Source organism: Rhamphochromis sp. 'chilingali', assembly GCF_963969265.1.
Source record: "Rhamphochromis sp. 'chilingali' genome assembly, chromosome: 21".
Classification (NCBI taxonomy): Eukaryota; Metazoa; Chordata; class Actinopteri; order Cichliformes; family Cichlidae; genus Rhamphochromis; species Rhamphochromis sp. 'chilingali'.
The window spans coordinates 15,332,606-15,357,041 of NC_137949.1; the positions used below are offsets into that span (position 1 = coordinate 15,332,606).

A 24,436-nucleotide genomic window follows, 5' to 3' on the forward strand; every position below is an offset into this window, starting at 1 on the left:
AGCTGCCCCTGAGCAATAAGGTGGCAAAAAAACAAAAACAGGTTTTGTTATAAATAAACAACATGTTTCTAAAAAGTAAAATGTATAGAACTGTATCTTATTCTTATCTTATTCCAGTGTTTTTTTTCTAATTTTTCTATTTGACATTGCACTGTCCACTTTCTGCTGTAACAAAAACAAATTTCCCACGTGTGGGACTAATAAAGGTTATCTTATTTTATCTCATCTCAACTGATACAAGGATATTTATACCTGTTTGTAGGTGCTAATGCAGGTGGGACCACAGAAGTTGAGCTGAGACTTCTCGATCGTGAGCGTCTGACAGGAACCTGATTTGGTGTTACAGTAAAGACCGCAGCCTTCGCAGCAGTTCATAGCTAACTGACGTATCTTGCGCCAGGTTACAAAGCAAGCGTCGCTGCAGAGTCTGTGTAGGCGGCCTTGATGGGTGACCTCGTGCTCAATTGGCTGTAGAGATGATCACAATCAAAACGTGGAGAAGCAATAAATACAACCAAAATGAAGAGACGCTGACCTAAAATTGGATCTTTATGTTACACACGTGAAGTCTTTTACCTTGTTGGAGACTTTACAGACACTACAGAAGGGTCTGTCAGTCTGGAGCTCTGCCGGTTTCTCTGGCGGCTTCTCTGGCTTTCTCTCCACTTGTTTATCAGCCCATTTGTCAGGAACCTTGTCAGTCTGTTTTTTCTTGTGTCTAAAGACGGACAAACAGAACTGGCCGCAAAAGTGCATGAAGGTGCGGTCGTCTGCTGGGATTGTGATCATGTCCCTGGGCTGAACAATCTCCCTGCAAAGAGTAAAACAAGAACTAAAAACAACACAGACTCAAAATATCACCCATGCATGTACACTGTCATAGGGCCTGAGTAGTCCTGCCATTGTGGATTGCTAACAGAAAGTTTAAGCTGTTTTGAAGGTCAGTGCATGAGCTGGACAAAGCATACAAAATATACAAACAAATTGCATAAAATATAACAGCATTCATATGTAACCCTCAAAAACTACTGCTTATAATGCTGCAGAAAAATGAGGATTCAAAATTCTGACATGTGGATCCCTGTGCTGGTTTAAATGGAATAAATCAAATCTTTTGATTCACAGGTAGCACGGGAAGCCCTTTTTTTGCCGGCTTGCTGTCCAAATCAGAACAAGGACTATCACTGCCACCTAAAATCATAGATTGAGTTTTAAGTTTATCCGATAGCTGAATGACATCAAATGAAACTGGAGTAGCAGACCCACAATGACCAATGAGACTGGACGGCGCAACAACTGAAATTTTAAAATAAAAGTGAGGGGAAAACCAGCTGCTCCAAAGCAATGTGAAAATAGAGGCAAAGGGAGAAAGTTATGCTATGCACTAAAGGGTCTCACATTTCAGCGATATTTAAAAAATTTAAAAGTAGATCATGTAAAATAAAGTAGCATTTCGTTAAGACTCTCAAGTGACCATCCGTATACGGTTTTCATAGCACCACAAGGCAGCGAGTTCATATCGATGCCCAGTGGAAACAAGTGTGTACCTGTTGCACTGGAAACAGCATCGGTTTTTAGTGGGCAGAGGAAGATGGCCCGTCAGACATACAGTGGAGCAGAAGAGCTGCGTCGATCCTTTTCTCTGGAAAGCCGTTTGACCTTTCAGCAGAACCTGAAAATGTAAAGTCACATCATTGTACATATTCTCAGCAAATAACAGCATTAATAAGTTAAATACAGAGTTACGTGAAGCTTTTCAAATTGTAGTTTTCCTTTAACAATGTGCATTTTTGCATTAATACCTTAGAGCAACCGCTGCAGCGAACGCTACCAGGAACTGGGGGTTGTGGTGGGCGCGGCGGTATTGGTGTCAGAGCTGGTATTGAAGTTGGGACTGGAATTGGAGGTCTGACGGGGAGGGAAGCCATGGCTTGTATGACAGCTCCTCTACCAGGGATAAAAATGGCAGTCGGAGTCGGGGCTGGAACCGCTGCTGGCACTGAGGTGGACAAGAGGTTAACAAAGCTATCAGGCAGATTTATTAACCCTTAGATAATTCGCAGATTTTTCCTTTCTGCCACTAATCCGTGGTTTATCATTAGGTCCAATTTCAGGCCAATTTTCACACCAAGATCTTCTTTGGTTCACTGAAACTCTATGGTGCATTATTACCAGGACTAATAATAATAATAATAACACAATTTGAATTCTTGTTATTACAGTTAAAATCAAATAAACTACAACATAGTGTATAAGACATCACCACTAATGTTAAAACAAATGCACTCACTGGTAGGAGAGGTGAAGGTGTTGCCTCCACCTACGGAGAAGACGGAGCTGATCCTCAGCTCCTCCTGCAACAATAAAACAATAAGAAATCAGACTGCACATTTCTGTCTGTCTTTCACACTGCTATAAATCACATCAAAAAGGTCAAAAGATCATTTATTTAAAAAGACCCTCAGAATCAGCCATTTTTGGTACAATAACTTCAGTATATTTAATGAAGGCAGGTAAAATTTGATCTTCGTGCTGTGACTATATAAGAGGATGGCATATTGCTCCTATGCTCCAAAATGCTGAAAAACATGACTTAAATTTAAAAGCACACAAATTTTGAACCCACATCACTGCACTTCAAAGGCCTGCAACTGTGAAAATATTAACATGGTGTGAAAATAAAATTTGACATGTTATTGTGCAAAAGCAATCGGCTGATTCTGAGGGGACTGGGTGGGATATTTTTAAACTTGATGACCGAAATAATGAGTCTAAATTGTTTCATAACAATGCATAGTCTGTTAGCAGCTTCAATCCAAATACAGTGAGGTAATCTTTAACTTCTCTCTATACCAACCTCCTGGTGTTCGAGCTCCTCTTTGATCTGTCTGATGGAGCTCTGAGGCAATAACGCAGCATCGTAGCCTTCATCAATAGGCTCCTCTTTTATATTCACACTCGGAGAAATCGGAGGATTGCTGTCCTCCACCGGAGCTGCCTCTGACGTCTGAAATAATAGAAAGCGTCCATAACTACCCAAGCTGAAAAGGCAGTTAACTGACAGTGTTTTCCAACCCTCACCTCTCCCTGCTGACTGTCTTCTGTCTCCTCTGTTTGGTTCAGGACGCCTGCATCTGAACATGGATAGGGGAAAAAAGCAAAACAAAAAACGACATGTATTATTGTTTTCGTTATTTTTTTAGTAAACACTTTAAATAAAGTTGGAACAAATATGATCTGCAGAGGAAATAGATGACAATCAAGATCCTTTCCAGATGGTATTACATCCCTTTCTGCTTTTGTAATCAGTCCCAACACCACTGTCTGACAAGCAGCCTGACGGAGCCTCCACTGTGTTTCACAGATGGCTGTAGACACTCTGCTGTACCTGTCTGATGATTTGAGCTAAAAACTTCAAATCTGGATTCATGACAGGTTCTTGTTTAACTTCTCTTCTTTCAGAATGGCTTGTTGACCGGCAGTACTTCCACTGAGAGCTTCTGTCAGTGCATTACCCGATACCAACAGATGCTAAATTCTAAGATTTTCTGAGGAAAAAAAACCAAAACAAACAAACAAACAAACAAACAAACAAAAAGGGAAAAAAACAAAAACAAATTGAACAATAAAATGCATGCTAAGATTTTCATTAAACCCCTGGAACTTCACAAAAATAACAAATTCTGATTCATGTGGTATTAATATTGATATTACATTAAATCGATATGTTGTTGGTCACACACAGGAACTGACTGCCACTTATTCTAATTGTAGCATGGACATGCACTTGTTAAATTAATGTTTTAGCACTTTTTTACTCTCTATAAGGTTACATTTAATTCAACTGAATTATGGCACCAAATCACAACGAGTCAGCTCCCCGGGCGCTTTATATTGTAAGGTAAAGACACAATAACACAAAGAAACAAACTCTTTTTAACAGGAAGAAAAGTCTGGCAGAACCAGGCTCAGGGAGGGGCAGCCATCTGTTGCAACGGAGTGGGTTTGATTGGAAGAAGGAATTCAGTATTCATATTTTTCATATGTACGTATTTGCACTGTGTGTACTTCACAGGGTTTTTGTTTTTAAATCTGTGACACCTTTTGAAACCATTTTCACTTTTCTTTCAGGACATGTGGAGGTTACAACTTCTAATGGCTCAGTGGATCTTAAATGATGATCCAAGCAGATGGTAAACATATTTATTTTAGTCCTTTACCTCACTGCACAGATATTTCCCAAATTCTAAATCATTTAGTAGAATTAGAAAATAAAGTGAGTCTGAGCTAACCTCATTCATGTCTTCACATTTCTGAGGTACATCTGCAGAGCAGCTCGCCGGGATTCAAATCATTTGTCTCTTGGACTAAAAGAAGTAGGCTTCAAGGAGAACATCCTGCACTTATAAGGCTTCTCTTCATTCTGTCCTCTTTAAAGAAATAGCTGGTGTTTCACTCCTGTTAGCTGCAGACCTGCAGGCTTAACAGACTTTTCTGTGCTGGTAACAGGTAACCTCTGTTGCTTTCACCACTTTTCGGCCTCAAAAGTCCCCAAATCACTCGAAGTTAGTGAAGGTTATGAAAGTTGGCTGCTTCTACACTTGAGAAGCCCCATCCATGTGCTGTTAAAACAGTCAGTCTGCAAGTAAAATGTTTTGATTTCAAATAGTCAATCTATTAAATTTCAAATGCTGCCATTCATTCTTGTTTAATTGTCAAGTTTTGTGACGTAATCAGACAGTGCTGCCAGATTGTGAGCTTTTCCCTCCCCTTGTTATTAGAAATGTGTGTGACATGACATGAGCCTACAAATCACTGTATTTTTATTTATGTCCTTTGCTTCGACTAATATTTATATCCTTCTAAAAAGTATTTATTTAGGACTACCTTTTTAAATTTGTAATGCAAATACTACAGCCTCACTTTAATGTTACTATTTTGCTTGTTTTTTTTTTAGGTTTCTCGTTTTTACTAAGCATACTATTTATATGGTATTTTAAATTACTGAATATTTGTTTGCTTTTCTTACTTTTTCTTCTAATCATCTGCTTATAATTGCTTCACAGATGAAAGACATCTAAACTGACCTGCATATGCAGTAATAACATATTGTTATTGTACCTTACACTATAAAGTGCCTTGAGGCGACGATTGTTGTTATCTGGCGTTCCACAGATAAAGCGGAATTAAATTGACACCATTGTGACTTCATGAGGGTTGTTTTTACTTTTATTAAGCTCCACCCTCGACTCAAAGACTGTTTTATGAGCTGAATGGTACGCTCTGTGACTAACTGTACAAAAACAGTGGAGTAGAAATTAAAAAAAAAAAAAAAAAGCAAACAGATGAGTCACTAACTATCGTGTCCTTCAAAAATAAGCAGCGTTACCTCTGCTGTTGTCTTGTGACGAGTGGAAGGTGTTGGCAGAACCGGTGCTCCCTGCCCTCTCTTCTTGCTCCTCCTCCTCTTCCTCCTCCTCAGCCTCCCCTACTTTTGGCTCAGAACCAAAGGTATTGCTCGGAGCTTCGCTGTTCTCCTGCTGCCTACCTTTCCTGCCGGCCTTATCCACGTCTACATCCTCCAGGGTGCCCATGGGCAGGGCAAAGTGCCAGTCTTCATCATCTTCCTCCTGCCCAAATGAAGGAAGGCCATCCAGCGCATCATCAAAAGCCGCTGCCCCGCTTCCTCCTCGTCCACCTCCCCCTTCGCTGGTCCCCATTTTAAAAGAATCCTGTGGGTCAGAGGTGGGCGAGGCAATGCGAGGAGGTGATGACTCGCCCGCCCCTTTGTCTATCTTTTCTTCTTTCCTGCTGCTGTTGCTATCCTCCTCCTCTTCCTCCTCCTCCTCCTCCTCCTCCATTGGTTGTTGTTCCTCTTGTCCTGAGGTTTGGTCCACTCCCTTCGTCTCATCCTGTCCACCACTCTTGGAAGATGCATTGGAGTCCCTGGAGGAGTCGGCGAAGTCTCCCAACCCCATCACCTCGTCAAACACCCTGGACATGTGCTCCTCATGCTGCAGAGGAGAGAGATCATTATTATTTCTCATTTCACATCCATATACAACACAACTTTTGACAGATAAGGGCCAAATATGTTCAGTGGAAACATAAAATACATCCTGGATACAACCCCAAATTGGATAATTAGTTAAGAAACTTGATACACACAATCAAAGATATAATTAAGGCATCAAGTGCCATTTTAGTTTAACATACACCAGTTTTCTGACTAAAAACACATATTCTAGAGATAACCAAACACGTAGCATGACTGGCTGCTGGTGTCTTAGTCGAGTTAATGCATTTTTCTGTTATTTCTGCCAATCTTGAATAAAGCACAAAGATGTTTTTATAATTCATTAATCTAAAAACATCTAGCAGGGAGTCAGTCCCCAGAGACTCCCATGGTAAGAAAATAAACTCTTGATTATGACTTTAAAAAAGTATGAATTTCTGTACAATAGACAATAAAACATCCAAGCAAATAACAATCATTTTAAAGAAAAATACAAAAAAATCAACGAAAACCTGCCTAAGATGATAACACAGACACATAGGTCAAAATTAAGACCCAAAAAGCATATGGACACCCAGTGGGACCCTCAGAAAACCTGGCCATGAAATCAAAAGTTATCAGACCCGTGGAGCTGTAGCCCAAATCTGATAATTTTACCTTGTAACTGGGACGAAATGTAAAGCTTGATTTTCAGACTTCGCTGGTTTTGTTGGTAAAGACCATAAGACACTTTACAGCACCCACTGAGCCAGCAACTTCTTGACAGCAGTATCTTACATTCACCACAACCAGTGGCCTTTGTGCGCACACACAGGAGCTTCTGTTGTAGTTTGACTATGCCTCAAAGAGCTACCTATTGTATGGAAACACACATCGTCAAGGCAGCATGTCCCATTTTTAACCGAGTGTTATGGGTTTGTGGGGGAAAAAACAAAACAGCCTTCCCTGCAAGACGAGCTTAAGGACACGTGCCGTTTTATTTCAATTACATATTATCAAAACTATTTTTCGTAAAAATTTACATTTCAACTTTTTAACTAGAATCAAGAGTAAATCATTATATTCTGGAATGAGGATTATGTTGAGCACACCCTCTGCTGGGCTCCAGGCTGAATTGTGGCACATTTCTGTAAATAAAATAACAGGAACTGAAATGGCTCCCCTACACTGGCAGAGACGTTTTATCTAATCACTCTTAAAAATGCAACCTTCTCATCACTCTTTCTCTCTGAGCAGAGATTTGACTCTCTGAGGGTTTTCTTGATGTTACTCACAGTTATGGACCTTGTCCTGGTCTTTCTGGGTCTGCCCGAGCGTCTTCTGTTCTCAATAATGAGGCCATCATTTTTGAACTTTCTGATAATATATTGAATTGTGGAGGACGGGACATTGATTTGTTTGCTAATCTGACAAAGAGTTTCCCAGTGTGTGCAAATAAACAATGCTTATTCGTTTCTCTGCGCACACCTCACTCATTTTTACCATAATTTTCTTTTTGTTAAATGGGAGTTGCTGACCAGTTTCATGGTAGTTTATAATGGATGAACAAGGCCAATTAGCACAGGGTATAAACACCTGGCTCTTGCAGAACAACCACGGGTGAAGATGATCACACTGATGATGGACCACACAAACAAAACTTGTTCAAATACTTTTTCCAAACTGAGGTCATGTTTCTTTTGTTCCTAAAAGAGGAGGAAATGTCTTAACCTTACTTTAAAGGTATTATTTAAAAGCAGTCTTAAATATTCTAAAAAATAAGCCTTAACAGCAGCTTTTTGAAAAAACATTTAACTACAGTAGGGGAGTTTACATCCACTCATCATGGGTGTGACTATCATGGTAATTTGGGGGATATTAATGATTTCTTATTTTTGACAGGGTTGAATAATTGTACAGCATACATCTTTAATGACTTGAATGAACAAGAACACAGAGTGCACAGTTTTGAATGAATTTTTGATTTTTTTCTTAGATACACATCCACTGGAATGTGTTTAAACGTCTCTTGGCAAGCTGCAGTTCTAGTAGATGCTTTAGGTAGTCATCCACAAGCTTTTTTATCTGACCTCTCTTCTTAGCAGAATTGGTAGAGTTAATTTAAATGTGCTGATTTGCTGGCACAAAACCTGCTTTTTAAGTGTAGTCCACAAATTTCCAATAGGATTGAGCTCAGGGCTTTGGGAAGGCCATTCCAAAGTTTAATATTAGCCAGTTTTATCAATTCTAAAACCAGTTTTGATATGTTTAGGATTGTTGTCCTGTTGGAGTTTGAGCTGTCTAGCGGTTGAGTTGAGGTGAAGTTGAAGACTTTGGAGATAGTTCTCCTCCTTCATCCACTGTTTATGTAATGTAGAAGTAACTATATAATTAATTGCCCAACAATGGTCATTATATACTGTATTTTGCAGACAGAGTTACAGGACTCTCTCCCAGACCACAGACTCATACTACAAGTCTAAGCTTTATAAAAAAAACAAAAAAAAACAACAACAACAAAGTGGTGTTTTCAAAATTGGAGTTAAAGTTATTTTTACTTACTTTTTACTTCCAATAGTGTTAACATACTACACAGGTCATGAACAAGATCTTTTTAAATTTTCATTGTAAGTGGGTTAAAGCACTTAAAAGTAGTCTAACATAAATGTAAATGCTGTAATTTGATTATTTTAATAAACCATGTAACTTGGTTAGATTAGATGCTGGCGTGACCAGAGTGCACACGTCTACTGTTGCTCACAGTGGTCCAAGGGACCGCTCAGGGAGTTTGTGTGTTCGCTCAGACACGTGAAAAATTAGAGGGAACATCGCACCGGAGTATATTCTCGAGCATCTCACACTTCTGATAATCAGTTGTCTGCTTAATGTTTATTCAGCTGTGTAAAAACTATAACTTTAATCTGAGCCAATTTACCGATTTACTCAGGAGCAAATAAAATACTGAGAAAGCCAAACAATAACATTTTTAAGTTATCTAAGTGTAGAGCTGGGCGATATGAGATTTTTTCATATCACGATATGTTTTTTTCATTTCAGGCGATAACGATATCTATCACGATATAAGCCAAATAACTATATTTGTAAGATTTAAATGTGCCGTTGCTCACAAGTAAAATGTGAAATAATCAGCAGCTTGTTTTTATTTAAATATTTATTTCCCATAATAAGTTCAACAGGGTAGATGTACTTAAGGAACATGAGACTTTTTCAGATAGATAAAGGCAAATATTGCAAACTACACAAAAGGCAGCCGCTAAAGCGTTTAAGTTTCAAAATAGAACAAACAAAACAGACTAAATTGTCAATTCCACTTAGAAACAAAATATTAATTCTAAAAATAAATCTTAGTTTGTTTTACAGAAGAACAGACAAAACTGACTAACCTTTGTCAATATCAAATAAACTGAGAACTAAAAGGAAATTCTCAATCTCTCCTTGTTGTATAGCTGAGCTTTTCAAACAGTTTTAACAGTTACTTTAGTCTGACAAAAGCCGAATGACGAATTAGCGCTTCCAGTCAGAGACTGAGGCTACGTCCACACGTACACGGGTATTTTTGAAAACGGAGATTTTCCGTTTTCGTTTTAAAAAATAATCCCGTCCACACATAAAGGCAGAAATGAAGGAAAACGCTGCTATGAACATGCCAAAGCAGCAGGTGGCGCTAGATTCCTAACCGTGCAGAAATGTTGGCCAATCAGAAGTCTAGAAGCCTCGGTGGGGAAAAGTAAACAAAGCTGGGGCATAGAAGCAGAACAGAGTCGTATGTGTGGAGGGACAGTAACTGTGTGTATATGTAAGCATTTAAACACTGCAGAGAGTAGAATTAACAGTAACAGTATTGTAGAAATCCATTTCACCGAAACAATAACGTGGCGCACAGTGTGACGCATGCACCAGTTTATTGTATTTCCAGACTTGCTTTCGGCACATTTACAGTGCACGCTACTCTGTTTTTGTCAGACTTGAAATAGCCGAAATACCTTCACACTACGGAACTTCTATGGCTCTTCCGTTCGACAATCTCTCCGGTTCCGTTGGAACCATCATCTGTTTTCTCTTCGGTCGCGCTCGGTTGATTTTTCTAGTCGGCACACTCATTTCCTCCATTACGTGCTGGCTCCATTACCCGCTGGCTGTTTCCCAAACAAACACACGTGCGGCTTGGCACTTGTGCTGTACGTAACAAGTCACGCGACGTGACGCTGCGGCTGTGATTGGTTCGGCTCTGCGCTGCTTAATTTGGATTGGCTGACCTTTTTTTTTTTTTTTTTTTTTTTTTAAGAGGACAAGAGCGGCGAAGTCTATCGCGATAGCTTAATTTCTCTATCGAGTAAAAGTTATATCGCGATACATATCGTTATCGTTCTATCGCCCAGCTCTATCTAAGTGACTTATATATCATGTTTAACCTGAGTAGCAAAAGACAGCGGTTGGTTTGAAAACGATTTGCCGGGAGTCCGGTGTTCTCACGGCTCTACTGAGCCTTGAACCCCGGCTAGCCATCAAGCTGGTGGGTAACAGATGTCTCCGAAAATGTCGGGGGGCTTTTGAAAATATGTGGTGTCTTGATAAACTGAGCAGATATTTCAGGTTTACACAGCTACATTCTCGCCTGAAAATATGTTAAAAGTTTATTTTGTGACCCAGAAAGTATAATAAGAGTAATATTAAAACTAACCAGCTGCCGCTATTGTTGGAAACTGAGCAGGGCTGCGCTATGAATTCTGGGACACTGCTTCTTCTTCTTCGGGGTTTAATGGCAGCTGGCATCCTTGTGCTTTTTATTTGTTTTTGTTTCTAATGTCTCTGTAAAGCACTTTGAATCACCTTGTTGTTGAATTGTGCTATACAAATAAACTTGCCTTGCCTTGTACATGCAGTGCTGCCATCTTCTGTTTTAGTCCGTTATTACACTCTTAAATCCTACTACTTATTCCTGCGTCTTTTTGGATCTTACAAAGCTTCAAACGACGTGTCGACTATTATATTAGTCGTCGACGATTTTGGTAGTCGGTGTAATCGACACACAGTTGTAGTCAATCACGTATACCAATGAGAAGTTAACAAACATTGGCCATGTCAAGATAAGAACCTTCATTTATAGAACCTTCAGCACCACTCACTTAAAAGATGGAAGTGAGTATATGTATAAATTTGACCCTGAATGGATTAGAAAAAAATCCAAAACACATTAAGCTTGTGCACCCAATTCTTGGTTTTTAAAGTCATTAAAGATGTGTGCTGTACAGTCATTACATGCTGGAAAAAGAACAGTTCAAAGAAATACTTAAAAATCCCCAAAATATCATGAAATATATGCCCATGATGAGTCTATGAAAACTTGTGACCACAATTGTATATGTGGAGTTTACAGGTTGTAGGGCTAACTTAAGTCAGCTAACTTGGGCTACATCCACGTTGGAAGCCATTTGCTCTGTGTTTGTAGTTTTGAAGCCTACGCCTGGTTGCTTGTGGACCTCCCCCTAGAGTTTGACTGATTAGGCATCCATCAAATGTAACAACCAGGTCACTCTTCAAACAGGAGTATCTTGCACTCACTGGTTGTCACTTCAATCGCTCGCCGGGAAGTTGATTTAAGTCAGTTTTGGATTGTGCCTACAACGTATAGTCAGTGGTTATTTCTCCTGCAGTCATGAATGTCATTCAAATTCCTGCTGCAAACTTCTTCCAGTTTAGACATAGCTTTAGTTAACAAGCTGCATTTATGTCATATAACTGCTAATGACCAGTTCAATAACTCTGGTTAGCTAAACCTGTTGGGTGGCTATACCCTTAACTCCAGTATCCAGGTGGAAAAATACTCTCTGTAGCACTTTCTTTATTGAGAGGCAAACTATGTACAGATGCAAAAAAACATGGAGTTCATGGCTCTTTCGAAGGCGGCCTCAAGTGGCCATTAGAGGAACTACAATTTTTGTCATGTGGCAATCAAAAAAATGTACCAGAAAATCCCCGAAGAGTACCAATGCTATAACTCTGGTACCTGTATATAAATGTAATAATATTTCCCTGCTTCTAATCTTTTAATTATACAAATATCATTAAGACTAATGTGAGTTAAACGTTAGCTTTCACGTTTTAGTGCCTTTTTAAAGGCTCCAGGCCTCATGTCTAATTATTAGTTGTATGAAAGAAGGGGGGGGGGGGGTCCCACCAAACTCCATTTAAAATTCAGCCATATTCTGAACTCACTCATACTTTTGAGTTCAGACACACCCCAAAAAATAATGTTGGTGATGGCTACACTCCTCACGCAAAAAACGGCTTTAATGTAGCCACAGATAATTTCAATACACCCCCCACTTCTCATTATTCTCAGCAGTCCTGGCCGATGCTACGTGGACACTGCTGCAACCCAAAAGTTGGTCTGCGGCTGGCTTAATAACAAGCTCCCGAGGTGCACATCAAAGGCTCGTGGACACAATGTTCTCAACATGTTCGTTTGCTGCTCCGCAAATTCTCGGCATGCATCAGCACTGAATAGCAAAGCAGCAAGCTAGCCGCTAACACTAGCCTGAATGTGCGAATCTCGACCGGCCCACAACAACTAAACAACACAGTGTGTAGCTGGATCAGCTAATCCGTTTAGCGTCCAGTTGAGTGCCGCTATAACTACAGCCTGGTTGTGAATGCCTTACCTTTAATCGTTTAAGTCTATATTCCTCCGAGTCCGCCATGTTTTAATTATGCTGCAGACGCCGCGCTTCGCACCCAGCCGCCTACCTCCTCTCGGGGTTATGGGTCATGTATGTATGCAGAGGATGCTGCAGTTCACCGAGGAAACGAGCGGACCGACAACAGACGCAGAGGAGTTCACTTCGTAGGGAAAAAACTTGTATATTAGGCTACTTTTAAAGTGAATCCAAAGACTACTACAGAAGAAACAAAAGTACTTTCATAGAAGAGATGTGGGTTAAGATTACCTTAATGACTAGATAAGCGTTCCCTTCTTTTTACTCCTGAAACTGTAAGCATCATAAATGTCAAGTAGCGCTGCGCAGCCTTTTCTTATAAGCACGTCTTGAACTTTAGTTTTTAATACTCAAACTCACACATCAAACACTTGCTTTTTAAAAAAGCAGTCTCCATGGCCAATTTTTGTATTGCTGCTATTTTGTGGTGATTACGGTAAACCCTGTTTGTAAGTGACTATGAAATGCTGCATTTCTTACTGAAGATAAATGACAAGCGTTTGTTTCATCATTCCTACGCATCCTCCATATTCCTTTCCCCCAGTTTGGTAACACAGTGGATATTTATGTGCATGTGTCAGTATACTGTCAGGTGGGTGACAAATTAAAGAACCTGATCCTTACAGTGCAAATCAGCGCAGAGCTGTTTTGATTGATCACCTATTATTAATGGAGAATCACTCCCAGGATTACATAAACATGATGTGAATGATGTGCCACGGCCTTCAGTCTCCAGCTGTCAACCCAGTTTTACATTAATAAGAGATTTTGTTAGAAAGCCCTTTCGACCACCATCATCAAAACACCAAAAATAAGGAGATATCTGTGGAGGAATGGCGTGAAATCACTCAGATAATTCTCCACAGACTTGGACAGTCAGTCCCCAAAGGAGCACCGAGGCTTATCTGGAGGTGCACACCTTACTATAACAGTTCTCTCCTTAAAGTTGCCCTCTGCAGTTCATCCTTTCAGAGGTTGCGTCTCCTGTCCGACAGGGTCGTGCTATTTAAATGTACGACCCTACCGTAAGTATTAGTGTGTTTGCGCAAAATATATATGTAAATATATATATTTACTGCAGTAAAAATAATAACGGTCCTTCCATCTGGTAAAGAACAGCTGAGATTGTGTAGGAGTGTGATATTTTAAAGTGTGGATGTGGAGTTGTACAGTCTAATAGCCACAAGTAGAAAAGATCTCATGGGCTAGAGTGAATTGTTCGTGATGCTGAGGAGATTCTTCAGCATCCTCCGCTCAGACACCTCTACCATCTCAGCAAGGCTGGACTGGGACAAAAAATCGGACCGGCCCACCAGGATAAAGATTGAAAATGTGACGTCATTCAGGGGTAAAACCGCAAAGGATTCTGGGAACTTGTGGCAAGAGGTACTAGCGCACGCAGGCTTTCAATTGAACTCAGTTACACAGCGATAAAAAGAAACCCAAAAAATGGCAAGAAGCTGTTGTATTATTAACTGCAATAGCCGGTCGCATGACAGCCACGGGAAGCCGACGGGTAAAGAGATCGTTTTTTTTATCGGATTAAGTCGTTGAAGATAAAAATTTTAAGCCATGTTTCCGAAGTAAGAGCCGACGGATGGTCTGGATATACCAAATATAACGTCTCAGAACACTCCAGCTCACATGTTAGTCTGCTCCAAGCATTCCCACAAAGGTCAGAGTTTTGTAGTAGTTAATACGTCATTTTTCTTAACATAATTGGTGATATAGGTTACAAGCAAGTCTGAACAGAAATTGTTGCGCTATGCTCCTTTGTTTATTGTGTTTATTGTGCATAAATAGTGAATTGTCCTGACACAATATTGCGTTTCGCTTCTGTTATTACCATGGTACATTGACTTTTATTCACAGGATAAAACAGTTGTTTTGTATCACTGTCCAGTACGATTACAACATACAATATTATTGTCACTGCTACATTTCTGTAATGCTACCAGAAATTATTTCCACTACTAATTAATTACCGTTGAGCTCAAAGGTTATGCTAATAAACGGTTAACGAATGTGTATCTATGAGACGATTTGTGAGACTGGTAAACTTACCTTTGTTCGTACGATGGTCTTTCGTTCTACACGGTGCATTTCAAGGTCCTGTACCCATCCGTCGGTAAACTGTACCTGGGCTTGTTGCAGTGACCTGAAGTTACTAAACTTCATGAGTGCATGCACTCACTCCAAGAACCGTATAATTATAAATATGAGCGTGGTGAAAGTTGGGCAGCACGCTAACGTCTTTTGTCCACTCTGTGTGCTCGTAAGGGTCTAACCCTTTCACTCCTTTGATTTTTTCCTCGTATCTTTTCTTTGTCCTTTCGTCGAGTCTGTCTTTGTACGGACCGGCATTGTTCTCCTTTTGTTTTTGTACATTCCTTTTTGTGCGTCAAAGAAAAAACAAGAAGGCATTGGAACCGGAGAATGAACGTTTTGCGGTGCTGCAAATGCTTGCATTTGATGCGGTACTTGGATTGTTTTGCCACGAGTTCCCGGCATGCAATGCGCGAAAATCACGTGATTGCTAAACAAGGGAGAGGGTGCATCCGGCCTCCTCGGCTGTAATTGGTCCAGCCCAGAGTCGATCATGACCAATTGGCCAATCCAACACCTTTCATTATATATACCCTTCCTAAAAAAAAAAAAAAAAATCCAAAAAATCGCCAGCGGCCCACCGGGCAAATGCCCGGTATGCCCGATGGCCAGTCCAGCTATGCATCTCAGGTACCACTCTCAGAATTAAACCAGAACTTTCCTAATCGTTTTGTCTATGTGTACTTCTAGATTTCAACCTCCATCAGTGATACAGCCAACAACAGCAGAGCTGTCCAGAAATCTCTGTAGGTGGCACAAGTCTGATCTGTACCTTGAGTCTGAGGTGTAGTAGGTGAAGGGAAAAGGTGATTAGACAATTCTCAGTGGTGCTCCTGTGCTGTTCAGTATGTTGCCTGAGCCTACTGATGCAATCTTATTATACAAATGCATTTTTAAAGCGGTATTTATCAGGAAAACTAATAAATAAAATAACTGTAATAAATTAAATGAAAAAGAAAAGTGAGCAGAGAAAATGTTGTTTTCTGTAGCTATAACTCATGGCAGGCAAAGCCTGTAAACTTTGAAAGCATTTTAATAATTAGATCTAGCTTTTATGTCCTGGTAAGCCCCAATAAGTATCTAGAAGTTTTATTTAAAATTTTGATTTGATTATGATTTTCACTGTTGTTAATTTCTGTATTTTTAAAAGGCCAGTTCTACTATTGTTAATGTCTCGCTCACGTGGCTGTTGTCGGTAGTGTCAGGTGTCTCTTCTGTGAAGTAAATTGCGAGCAAAAAGACACGGACCAATTCTTTGTGAACACATGCTTGGTCAATAAACCTGATGCCGATTAAGAAAAATATTGTATAAAGTTCATGCGCATTTATTATAGCAGTTTCGGTATACATTGCATAGAAATATGTGAACTAGATCAGGCTCAATGCTGTCGTTTAATGGAGGTCTTCTCTGCTTGGCTGCACTTCTATGTGCGAACTTTCACCGGGGGTCAAATGGTGATCTGAACGTTTTCCGGAAGCCGTGCAGAGAGAGCTTCAGGTCGACGTTTGTTGTTGTTGTGGATTGCTTTGGATCCGCTCGCCAGCTGTCTGGGAGTAGGGTCAGCGGAGAAACGAGCAGGCTTAAGTCATTTTCCCCGTCGGATGAATGGCAGTCACGGCGGTGAGAGCGGCGGCAGCCGCGGGAGGTCCCGCGTCTTTGTCCCGCTTCAGGGGAGCGCTGGTCGCGGGTGTGCTAGGAGACTGTATCGGAGGAGAGTTTGAAGGGGCGGAGGAGGTTCCCATGGAGAGTGTGCTGCAGCACCTCAGCAGCCTGGACGACGAAACTAAAGGAACAAGTCAGTGAGAGGAGGAGGTGGTTTCATAACAAGCCCACTGCACCGTGAAGCAAAGCTGGCATGCAGAGTAGCTTAAAGGGATCAAAATGGTTTGAAACTACTAAAGAAAGAAAGAAAGGGAAAAAAAGATCACGTCTGAAACCGGCAGGGGTCTCTCCAAGGGGGGGATGGGGAGGCACTAGCCCCCCGAAATGAAAGTTGCTCTATAAGACACATTTGCTCTTACATTGTTTTACCATGTTTCCTGTATGATTATGGTTCATAAAATAAATCCAACCTATTCTGGCTAACTTGTCAACCAATCAGCATTCAACTGATAAATAGGTCATTGTGTCTACCAATGTGCAGTTGGAATTTTGGAGGACTGCATGAGGGCATGTTTGGGGAAGCTGTCCATGTAGAAATCTGTATGGAAACTCGCATACCCAATACCGTAAAATATGCATAAGGTACCACCAGAAGCAAGAGCCATTTCCCGCAACCTTCTATAGAATAAGAAGTCTTTTGGAAACTCCAGGTATTGCCCCTGGTGGCTGTTAAATAGAGTGCAGGGTTAAGAATGGGTTAAGGTGTCTCTTTTTAGACATGGAACCTAATCTTTGTGCAGACAGATAGGTGGTTAACTGTCAATTGAATTAGCTTGCTATCCTATCTGCTGCTTCACCATTTCATCTGTCATTACTGTGAAGATAAGGTGAAGAATGAGACTTTGAGATATTCCTCAAGCTTCTGAAACCAATAATGCATAGCTTAATTATAACAATTTTCACAAAAATCAGATCTGGACTGGCTGGGATGAGCTGGGAACAAACAAACTACAAAAATAATAATAAAAAAAAATTACAGGGTGTAAATTGTGCCGGCTAAATCTTCTTGTCCTTAGCGGGCGACCAGTGGCGGTGGTCTGCCGCGCAACCAGAATGCTGCTGTATGTAGGTGTCGCAGGTTCTCTTGCTTGACCAACGATTATCTTCCACGCTTTTCGATCTAAGGCGATGGTTCTTGCCTGCTCGAGGTCAAGTCGAAGGGCCTTCAAATCATCCTGGATTTGTTTCATCCATGTCTCTTTGGTGCATTTCGATGGGGCGGGTCAACCAGAGTAGGCCATGGGGGTAGCGGCTCGGCGGCTAAATAGTTACTTAAAAAAAAAAACTTCAATGTTATACCGTGTAACATTCAGATGAATATGCTGCGGTTAGATTGGAAAAGAACACTTTAAATACCCCAGCTCCCTTCAGAAAAAGGCCTTAATGTTGGCAGACATGACTTTAAGTAATTAAATAATCTATATTTCCAGCAACAAGTGATATACACATTAATGAATCTATAATTATGATCCAGTAATATTAGATAATCAGGATCATGATGTCCACTGGATTATTTATCCTGCAGAAACTGGGGCTATTACTTTTTCTCATCATCTGTTTACAGGCACAAAAATCTTTACTACTTGATTAACGGGCTCAGCGAAGAGTGCTGAGTCCATCGACGTCTCTGCTCATCTCATCAGATCTCAGAACAAATGCTGTGTAAAGCCCCACTGATTGGGCCTTGTGATTCCTGTTTAGGCTGTTGATTGTCTCTTTAGGGAAGGAAGTGAGATGAGACCATGTTTTGCATTAAGGTATTCTCCTCAGTTTTTTTGTTGTAGTCAGGATTCTTTGAGAAAGTAGCAAAAATACATCCACACTGTATTTCTATAAATATGCTTGGTTATAGTTCATTTAAATCTTATATGAGTAACAGGGTAAATGAGTAAATTAAACTATTAATTTTTCCTGTGTAAACAATCACCATCTGTAGATATGTTCATTTTATTATCCGCAAATTATATTGGTGTCTTTGTTGGCTAAGGATTCCAGCCAGTCCACTAGATTAGGCGATAAAGTGATTACAATTTCAGGATGATTAAATTGGTGTTAGCTATTTATTTCCAGTGCGGAATTACTGTTATTATTTGTTAAAATGTGTGTATTTATGTTTTTGTGTTTTAGGTATCCTTGAATACAGTGATGACACAGCCATGGCACGCTGTGTGGCTCAGTCTCTACTCACCAGGACTGGCTTTGATGAGCACGACATGGCTCGCAGGTAGAGGAATCATCACCATCTTTATCTAAAATAAGCCTAAAATCACTTCACCATCATCTTCTTCCTTCCTTCTCCTGCATTAAGCCAACTTTCCTCTGATTGGTTGTTCCTTGTAAACCAGGGGTAGGCAACGCCAGGCCTCGACACCTGGTATCCTGCAGGTTTTAGATCTCACCCTGGGTCAACACACCTGAATCCAATGATTAGTTGATTACCAGGCCTCTGGAGAACTTTGAGAAATGTTGAGGAGGTAATTTAGCTATTTAAATCAGCTGTGTTGGATCAAGGATGCATCTAAAACCTGTAGGACACCGGCTCTCGAGGCCTGGAGTTCCCTACCCCTGTTGTAAACAAAAGGTTTAAACAGCAGAAGGGTGGGTCTTCTGTGTACACAGCCAAGAGTAGAAAAATAGTCTCACAGGCGTTATTTGTATTGCAACAAATTAATTTTTGGAAACTTTGCACATGTTTAATGTGAGGCTCCACATTTGGAGCAGTGTGTATATATGATAGAAAATAAGGAAAAGGATTTAAGGAGTTAAATATGGATCCAAAGGCTCTTTGGGTAAGCTGATGATGGTTCCTACCTCGGTGACTCACCATTTTTAGGTTTGCAAAGGAGTACAGTGCATCCCCACATCGTGGTTATGGTGCTGGAGTGATCCAGGTGTTGAAGAAGCTCTCATCCCCCCAGTTAAATGACGTGTATCAGCCAGCGAGGGACCAGTTTAACGGTCGGGGCTCCTTTGGAAATGGAGGGGCCATGAGAGCAGCTCCCTTTGCCCTGGCCTTTCCGGACTTGTCTGATGTTAAAAGGGTGAGCAGGGGTCTTTTGAATGTTGAGTTTTCTCTCTCCAATGGATCGGATAGAAACAACATCTTTAAATTTGCTCTTTTTCTCTGCAGTTTGCCCATCTGGGCGCCATGCTGACGCACTCCTGCTCTCTGGGTTATAATGGGGCGGTGCTGCAAGCGTTAGCTGTGCACCTGTCTCTGCAGGGGGCACTGGACTTGCCTCACCAGTTCATCAGCAGGCTAATTAAAGAGATGGAGGAAGTGGAAGGTGATGAGACTGCACGCAATGATGCAAGAATGTGAGTAGACTGGTCAGAGGCAGCGAAAGCGAACAGGGTTTTTCCTCCAAAGGAAAACATTGTAGTTTTTCTGTAACTTATGTTTTTTATTTGAGGTTTTATTCCCTGAAGCATAATAGACATTTATCTTACAAGTCTTTGTCATACAAGGTAACTCAGACTCAATTACTTTTTAAATTAAACTTTCACATCAAAAGGCTAATTCTGAGTCAGAAAAAACAACCGTAGGAGGGATTTATGTCTTTCAAAATGTGTTTTTAAAGGTTGAAACATCCCTTTTCATGCTGTGTGAGATGTATATATTTTTAATGTATGCTTTTGCAGTTTAAAAGAAGCAGAGAAGCCATTCTGTGAACGTCTCCACCGAATCAGAGACCTGATGGACAGGAGCAAAGTTAGCATAGAGGAAGTCATCTCTGAACTGGGTCAGTATGATTATTTATCGCTGATGAGGAGGGGTATGTGATCGAGTTTGTTTGTTTTCAGGATTACGGAAATGTTTATTTAAAGAATTCCATAAGAAAGGTTTATTGACAGATTTTGGGTTTGATCTAAAATTAGAGGTGACTTTAAGAGTCAATCTGAATCTGGATCTGGGTTTTTTTAGGAAGTGTACATGCAAAATTACATTTAGATTCATGAAGCCTGCCCAGTTTTGTTCATACCACCGTGCCCCTGTTACAGAATCAGTCATTCAAAACCACCACTCTGACTATTACTGCCATCTGCCACGCCCACAGTGAGACTGTGTTGGGAGCTGAATATCAGAGGGGGAGCAAAATTTAATACAGAGGGGTTATTACCAACTTGGTTGAATAAGCCATCATCAAATAAACACTGTAAAGACAAAGAACATGATAAAAAAAACAACCCACCATTACTATATATTTTTAAAATTTTAGATATATTTCTCCTGATTTATTCTAAGTAAATTTCCCCATCTTATTTATCTTTTAGTATATGAGGAAGTATTAATGGGGGTTAGGGAGCAAGCCACATGTGCAATAAGGCCCCGATCCACTTCCTTTTTTACATGACATTTCCTGTTTCTCTTGACTGCCACCACAAAAACACGCCCCTCTCTTTGTGACTTTTACCAGGTAATGGCATTGCAGCTCTTCACTCCGTCCCCACTGCAATTTTCTGTGTGCTCCACTGCCTGCAACCCCGGGAATGTCTCCCAGAGAGCTACGGCGGCGTGGAGAGGACGATAGCGTACAGCCTGGCGCTGGGAGGGGACACTGATACCATAGCCTGCATGGCTGGGGCCATCGCGGGGGCCCACTACGGCATCGAGACCGTCCCTCAGTCCTGGATAAGGTGCTGTGAGGGGGTGGAGGATGCAGACCAGTATGCAGAGAGGCTTTACAAGCTGTACCACCAGTCACCACTGGGGGGCAAAGGCGAGACAGGCGAGCAGAGTGGCGAAAACAGGTCAACTGCTGCTAATGGCACAGAGAAGAAAACTGGAGTAGAGTGATGGATCAGTCAGATTGTCATTAAAAGACTTTCACACACATAAAGAACGCGTAAAAAAGACTTTAAATTTTGTTTTGTTTGGAAAAGCTTTTTTTTTTTTGGATCTTAATGGTATTAAATAATTTAAGCTTTGAGGAAGAAAGTGATTTTTCCAAACTGTCAACATGAAATTTATTAAGTATCTGAAAATTAGAGCTGAAGAAAATTTCCAGTCTTAATTTTGAGAATGTGGCTTTTACACAAACTGCCAAACTTCTCTGAACGCCAATCCAAAAGTGGTCTAAATATGAATAAACAGCATATTCATACACGCTCTCTTTTCCTTGCTTTCCCCTGATTTATGTCCTGTCTCGTGAAAGTTGCACTATAAATTGACAATGTCTTGTTTTAGCAATTTGGTGAAAAATATTTAATAAACTTTTTATTTTCTTTTTAATTCACACATCTGTACGAGTGTTCTCAGACCCAAAAAGCACATCTACTTCATGAAGATCTGCTCCATTCAGATGCTTTTGTGATGCTTATTCACGCAAACTTGTAGCGAGTACAGACGAATACAAACAGAATCTGAATATTGCAAGAAATCAGGAAATGTCAGGAGCACTAAGTTCGCTGATATGTTTGAAATACTTTATTTTTTTGTTGATTATAAAGTGACAGCAAGGTATGACTGACATGCAGTAAATGGCAGAGCTGTAAGGTCCCCTGCAATGCTGAATTATAGCGTGTTTTAGTGTTTATTGTATTAAAAAAAGATAATCAATGTTTTTCAATGACAAATATGGATTTGTGTCCCCCTGTAAATCTTAATGAATTTTGAACTTAAACATCTTGCAAACGATCTTTTACAATGAGCTTAAATGAAAGTTGTGAATTTACAATAACATCAATTTAAAAATGCAAGTAAAACACTTTAAATGCACCTTTAAATAAAACAGCAACACTGCATTATCAGATGTAATTTAACATGCAAGGATAATTCATGGAAAAAGGCTTATTTTATTGGTAGCTTTCAGTTATCTGCATGTTATCCATGTGTGTTCAGTAGAAATTACAGGTTTTTGTCTGCAGGGGCGACCTCTAAGAAGAGCTGCAAGAACACTGTTAACTTGTCCAGCACTCTTGGGCAGAGCTTGTAATGGATGAAGGGTATGTAGAGTACAATGCCACTTGAGATAAATAAAGCCACGTAGAGGTACTCAATCTGAGGATTGTCTATGATGGGTGCCAGCACGAGGAATATCGCTGCAATGAGGACCAGTATAGGAATTACAATGGGAACCTGTGGGGAGAGGAATAACCAGGCGTGAGGACAAGATGTTATTGTCATGTAATGTGAAAACAATGATGACACTAACCTTGTACGACCTTGGGAGGTCCTTCTTCTTGATTTTGAGATAGATGAGCCCAGACAGGACAATGGCATAGAAAAACCAGGCACTAAAACTGAAAACGGCAGAGGAAGAGAAATTAAAGACAAACAAAAAAAGCAATGTGTGCTAAAAAAAAACAAAAACCCAAACAAAGTAGAAATGGAGCAGAAACAGAGTCAGCCTTCACCTGAAGTAGTTGACGATACTCTGAAAGTCTCCAGGAATCAGCACCACCAGAGAGATTATTGTGGTGAAGATCAGCGCCGGAGATGGAGTCAGTCTGTGGACGTGGGCCATGGACAGAATATCTGGCTGCAAAACCACCACTGGTCTGTGTAAAAATCTGTACGTAGCTTTATTTTAAACAGGTGTGTGTGTTCTTATAAGACAGAGAGACTGTTACCATGTGTCCTTCCCGGGCAGCAACAAAGCACACACGGCCGCCGCTGAAGAACGTCCCGTTTAGAGAACCGAAAGCTGACAAGGCTGCGGCCACAGACATGACCCAGCCCCAGCTGCCCAGCACCTTATTCCTGCATGAAAACCGTTTGTATTATAAAAAATCTTGTAGTGCATATCAATCAACCCTTTTCTATATACATTTCAGTAATTTAACAAATTAAATCAAAAACATCTTCTGTGGACATATTTAGGAATAAACCTTTTGGACAGGATGTGATGTCACCTCAATGTAATATTTGTCTTGAAAGGTGTTGAATGGGGCCTTTGCTGGTGTGACCAGGTTTAACACTACAAACATCTGTTCTGAGGCCCCTTCTGCCTATATAACAATAATAATAATAATAATGATGATGATAATACATTAGACTTGTTAAGCGCCTTTCAAGAAACCCAAGGACGCTTTACAAAACAGAATAAATAAAAAAGGCTTAGAGATCGAAGGTTTTATTGAAGAGGTGAATTTTGAGAAGTTTCTTGAAGGACTCCAGTGACGGGTTGTTGAGAAGTTCATATGGGAGAGAGTTCCAAAATGACACCCAGATTGCAAACGTTGAAGGAAGGCCAGATGAGGAAACCATCTATATCAGGGGTAGGCAACTCCAGGCCTCGCGTGCCTGTGTCCTGCAGGTTTTAGATCTCACCCTGGGTCAGCACACCTGAATCAAATGATTAGTTGATTACCAGGCCTCTGGAGAACTTCAAGACATGTTTAGGAGGTAATGTAGCCATTTAAATCAGTTGTGCTGGGTCAAGGACAAATTTAAAACCTGCAGGAAACTGGCACGCGAGGCCTGCAGTTGCCTACCCCTGGTCTATATCAATAAGTAGATGGCCAGTCTTCTGGAGTAGGGCTTTAGGGGCCTCAACCAAGACCTCTGCGTTATTACTGTTGAGCTTGAGTAGGTTAATTGACATCCATATTTCTATTTCATGCAGACGGTTGAGAAGTGATCGTGGGGGAGCAGGGTAGAGGGTTTAGTACAGAGATAAAGTTGTGTATCATCAGCATAGGAATGGAAGCAGAGACCATGGCGGTGGATGATCTGACCAAGGAGGAACATAGAGACGGTGAAGAGAAGGGGTCCAATATCTCTTGGTATTTGTGTGACACCAGAAGTGAGCACCTAACTGTAGTGATGCTCTTTGCTGCCATTCCTTCTATGTTTGAAGTGTTTGGAGGCGACTCTTAAGTAATTTTCCTTACAGTGGATTGATGAGTCTTGCGAGAAATCACATCAACTGTGTAAGATAAGTTTCATAATTACTTGCACAGTGGGCAGATTTAAATTGCCTATTAATCACC

The 24,436-nt window shown here is 40.6% G+C and overlaps 3 protein-coding genes across 9 annotated transcripts in view; 1 reads left to right on the top strand and 2 right to left on the bottom strand.

Moving 5' to 3' along the window:
- The window catches only part of LOC308389427 (zinc finger MYM-type protein 4-like), a 31,487-nt gene extending 16,234 nt beyond the window's left edge, over positions 1 to 15,253 (bottom strand). Inside the window, exons 1-9 of one of the 2 annotated variants that reach the window (XM_080870835.1) lie at positions 14,797 to 15,253; positions 5,390 to 6,014; positions 3,082 to 3,134; positions 2,858 to 3,007; positions 2,291 to 2,354; positions 1,803 to 1,999; positions 1,548 to 1,672; positions 577 to 811; positions 253 to 468 (exon numbers count right to left, since the gene is read on the bottom strand). In XM_080870835.1, coding sequence (XP_080726961.1) covers positions 253 to 468; positions 577 to 811; positions 1,548 to 1,672; positions 1,803 to 1,999; positions 2,291 to 2,354; positions 2,858 to 3,007; positions 3,082 to 3,134; positions 5,390 to 6,014; positions 14,797 to 14,910 — 1,779 coding nt within the window. In that variant the 5' untranslated portion in view covers positions 14,911 to 15,253. Of the gene's footprint in view, positions 1 to 252; positions 469 to 576; positions 812 to 1,547; positions 1,673 to 1,802; positions 2,000 to 2,290; positions 2,355 to 2,857; positions 3,008 to 3,081; positions 3,135 to 5,389; positions 6,015 to 12,678; positions 12,948 to 14,796 lie in introns of those variants that run through there. The other variant, XM_080870836.1, reaches the window with a different exon arrangement.
- adprs (ADP-ribosylserine hydrolase) lies at positions 14,162 to 21,653 on the top strand. Of its 2 annotated transcripts, none has more exons than XM_080870846.1 (6): positions 14,162 to 14,407; positions 18,629 to 18,725; positions 19,335 to 19,542; positions 19,632 to 19,819; positions 20,144 to 20,244; positions 20,920 to 21,653. In XM_080870846.1, the coding sequence occupies exons 1-6, from the start codon at positions 14,377 to 14,379 to the stop codon at positions 21,297 to 21,299; spliced, it is 1,005 nt and encodes a 334-aa protein (XP_080726972.1). In that variant the 5' UTR covers positions 14,162 to 14,376; the 3' UTR covers positions 21,300 to 21,653. The 2 variants fall into 2 exon arrangements, with proteins under 2 accessions (XP_080726972.1, XP_080726973.1); XM_080870847.1 differs by lacking the exon at positions 14,162 to 14,407 and adding an exon at positions 16,437 to 16,634.
- Positions 21,654 to 21,929: 276 nt separating this feature from the next.
- Positions 21,930 to 24,436, bottom strand: part of LOC308389431 (b(0,+)-type amino acid transporter 1-like) — a 29,866-nt gene continuing 27,359 nt past the window's right edge. For all 5 annotated transcript variants that reach the window (XM_080870842.1, XM_080870843.1, XM_080870841.1 and 2 more), the window contains exons 3-6: positions 23,075 to 23,204; positions 22,859 to 22,983; positions 22,657 to 22,744; positions 21,930 to 22,580 (exon numbers count right to left, since the gene is read on the bottom strand). In XM_080870842.1, the coding sequence (XP_080726968.1) occupies positions 22,350 to 22,580; positions 22,657 to 22,744; positions 22,859 to 22,983; positions 23,075 to 23,204 (574 nt within the window). In that variant the 3' untranslated portion in view covers positions 21,930 to 22,349. The remainder of the gene's footprint in view (positions 22,581 to 22,656; positions 22,745 to 22,858; positions 22,984 to 23,074; positions 23,205 to 24,436) is intronic.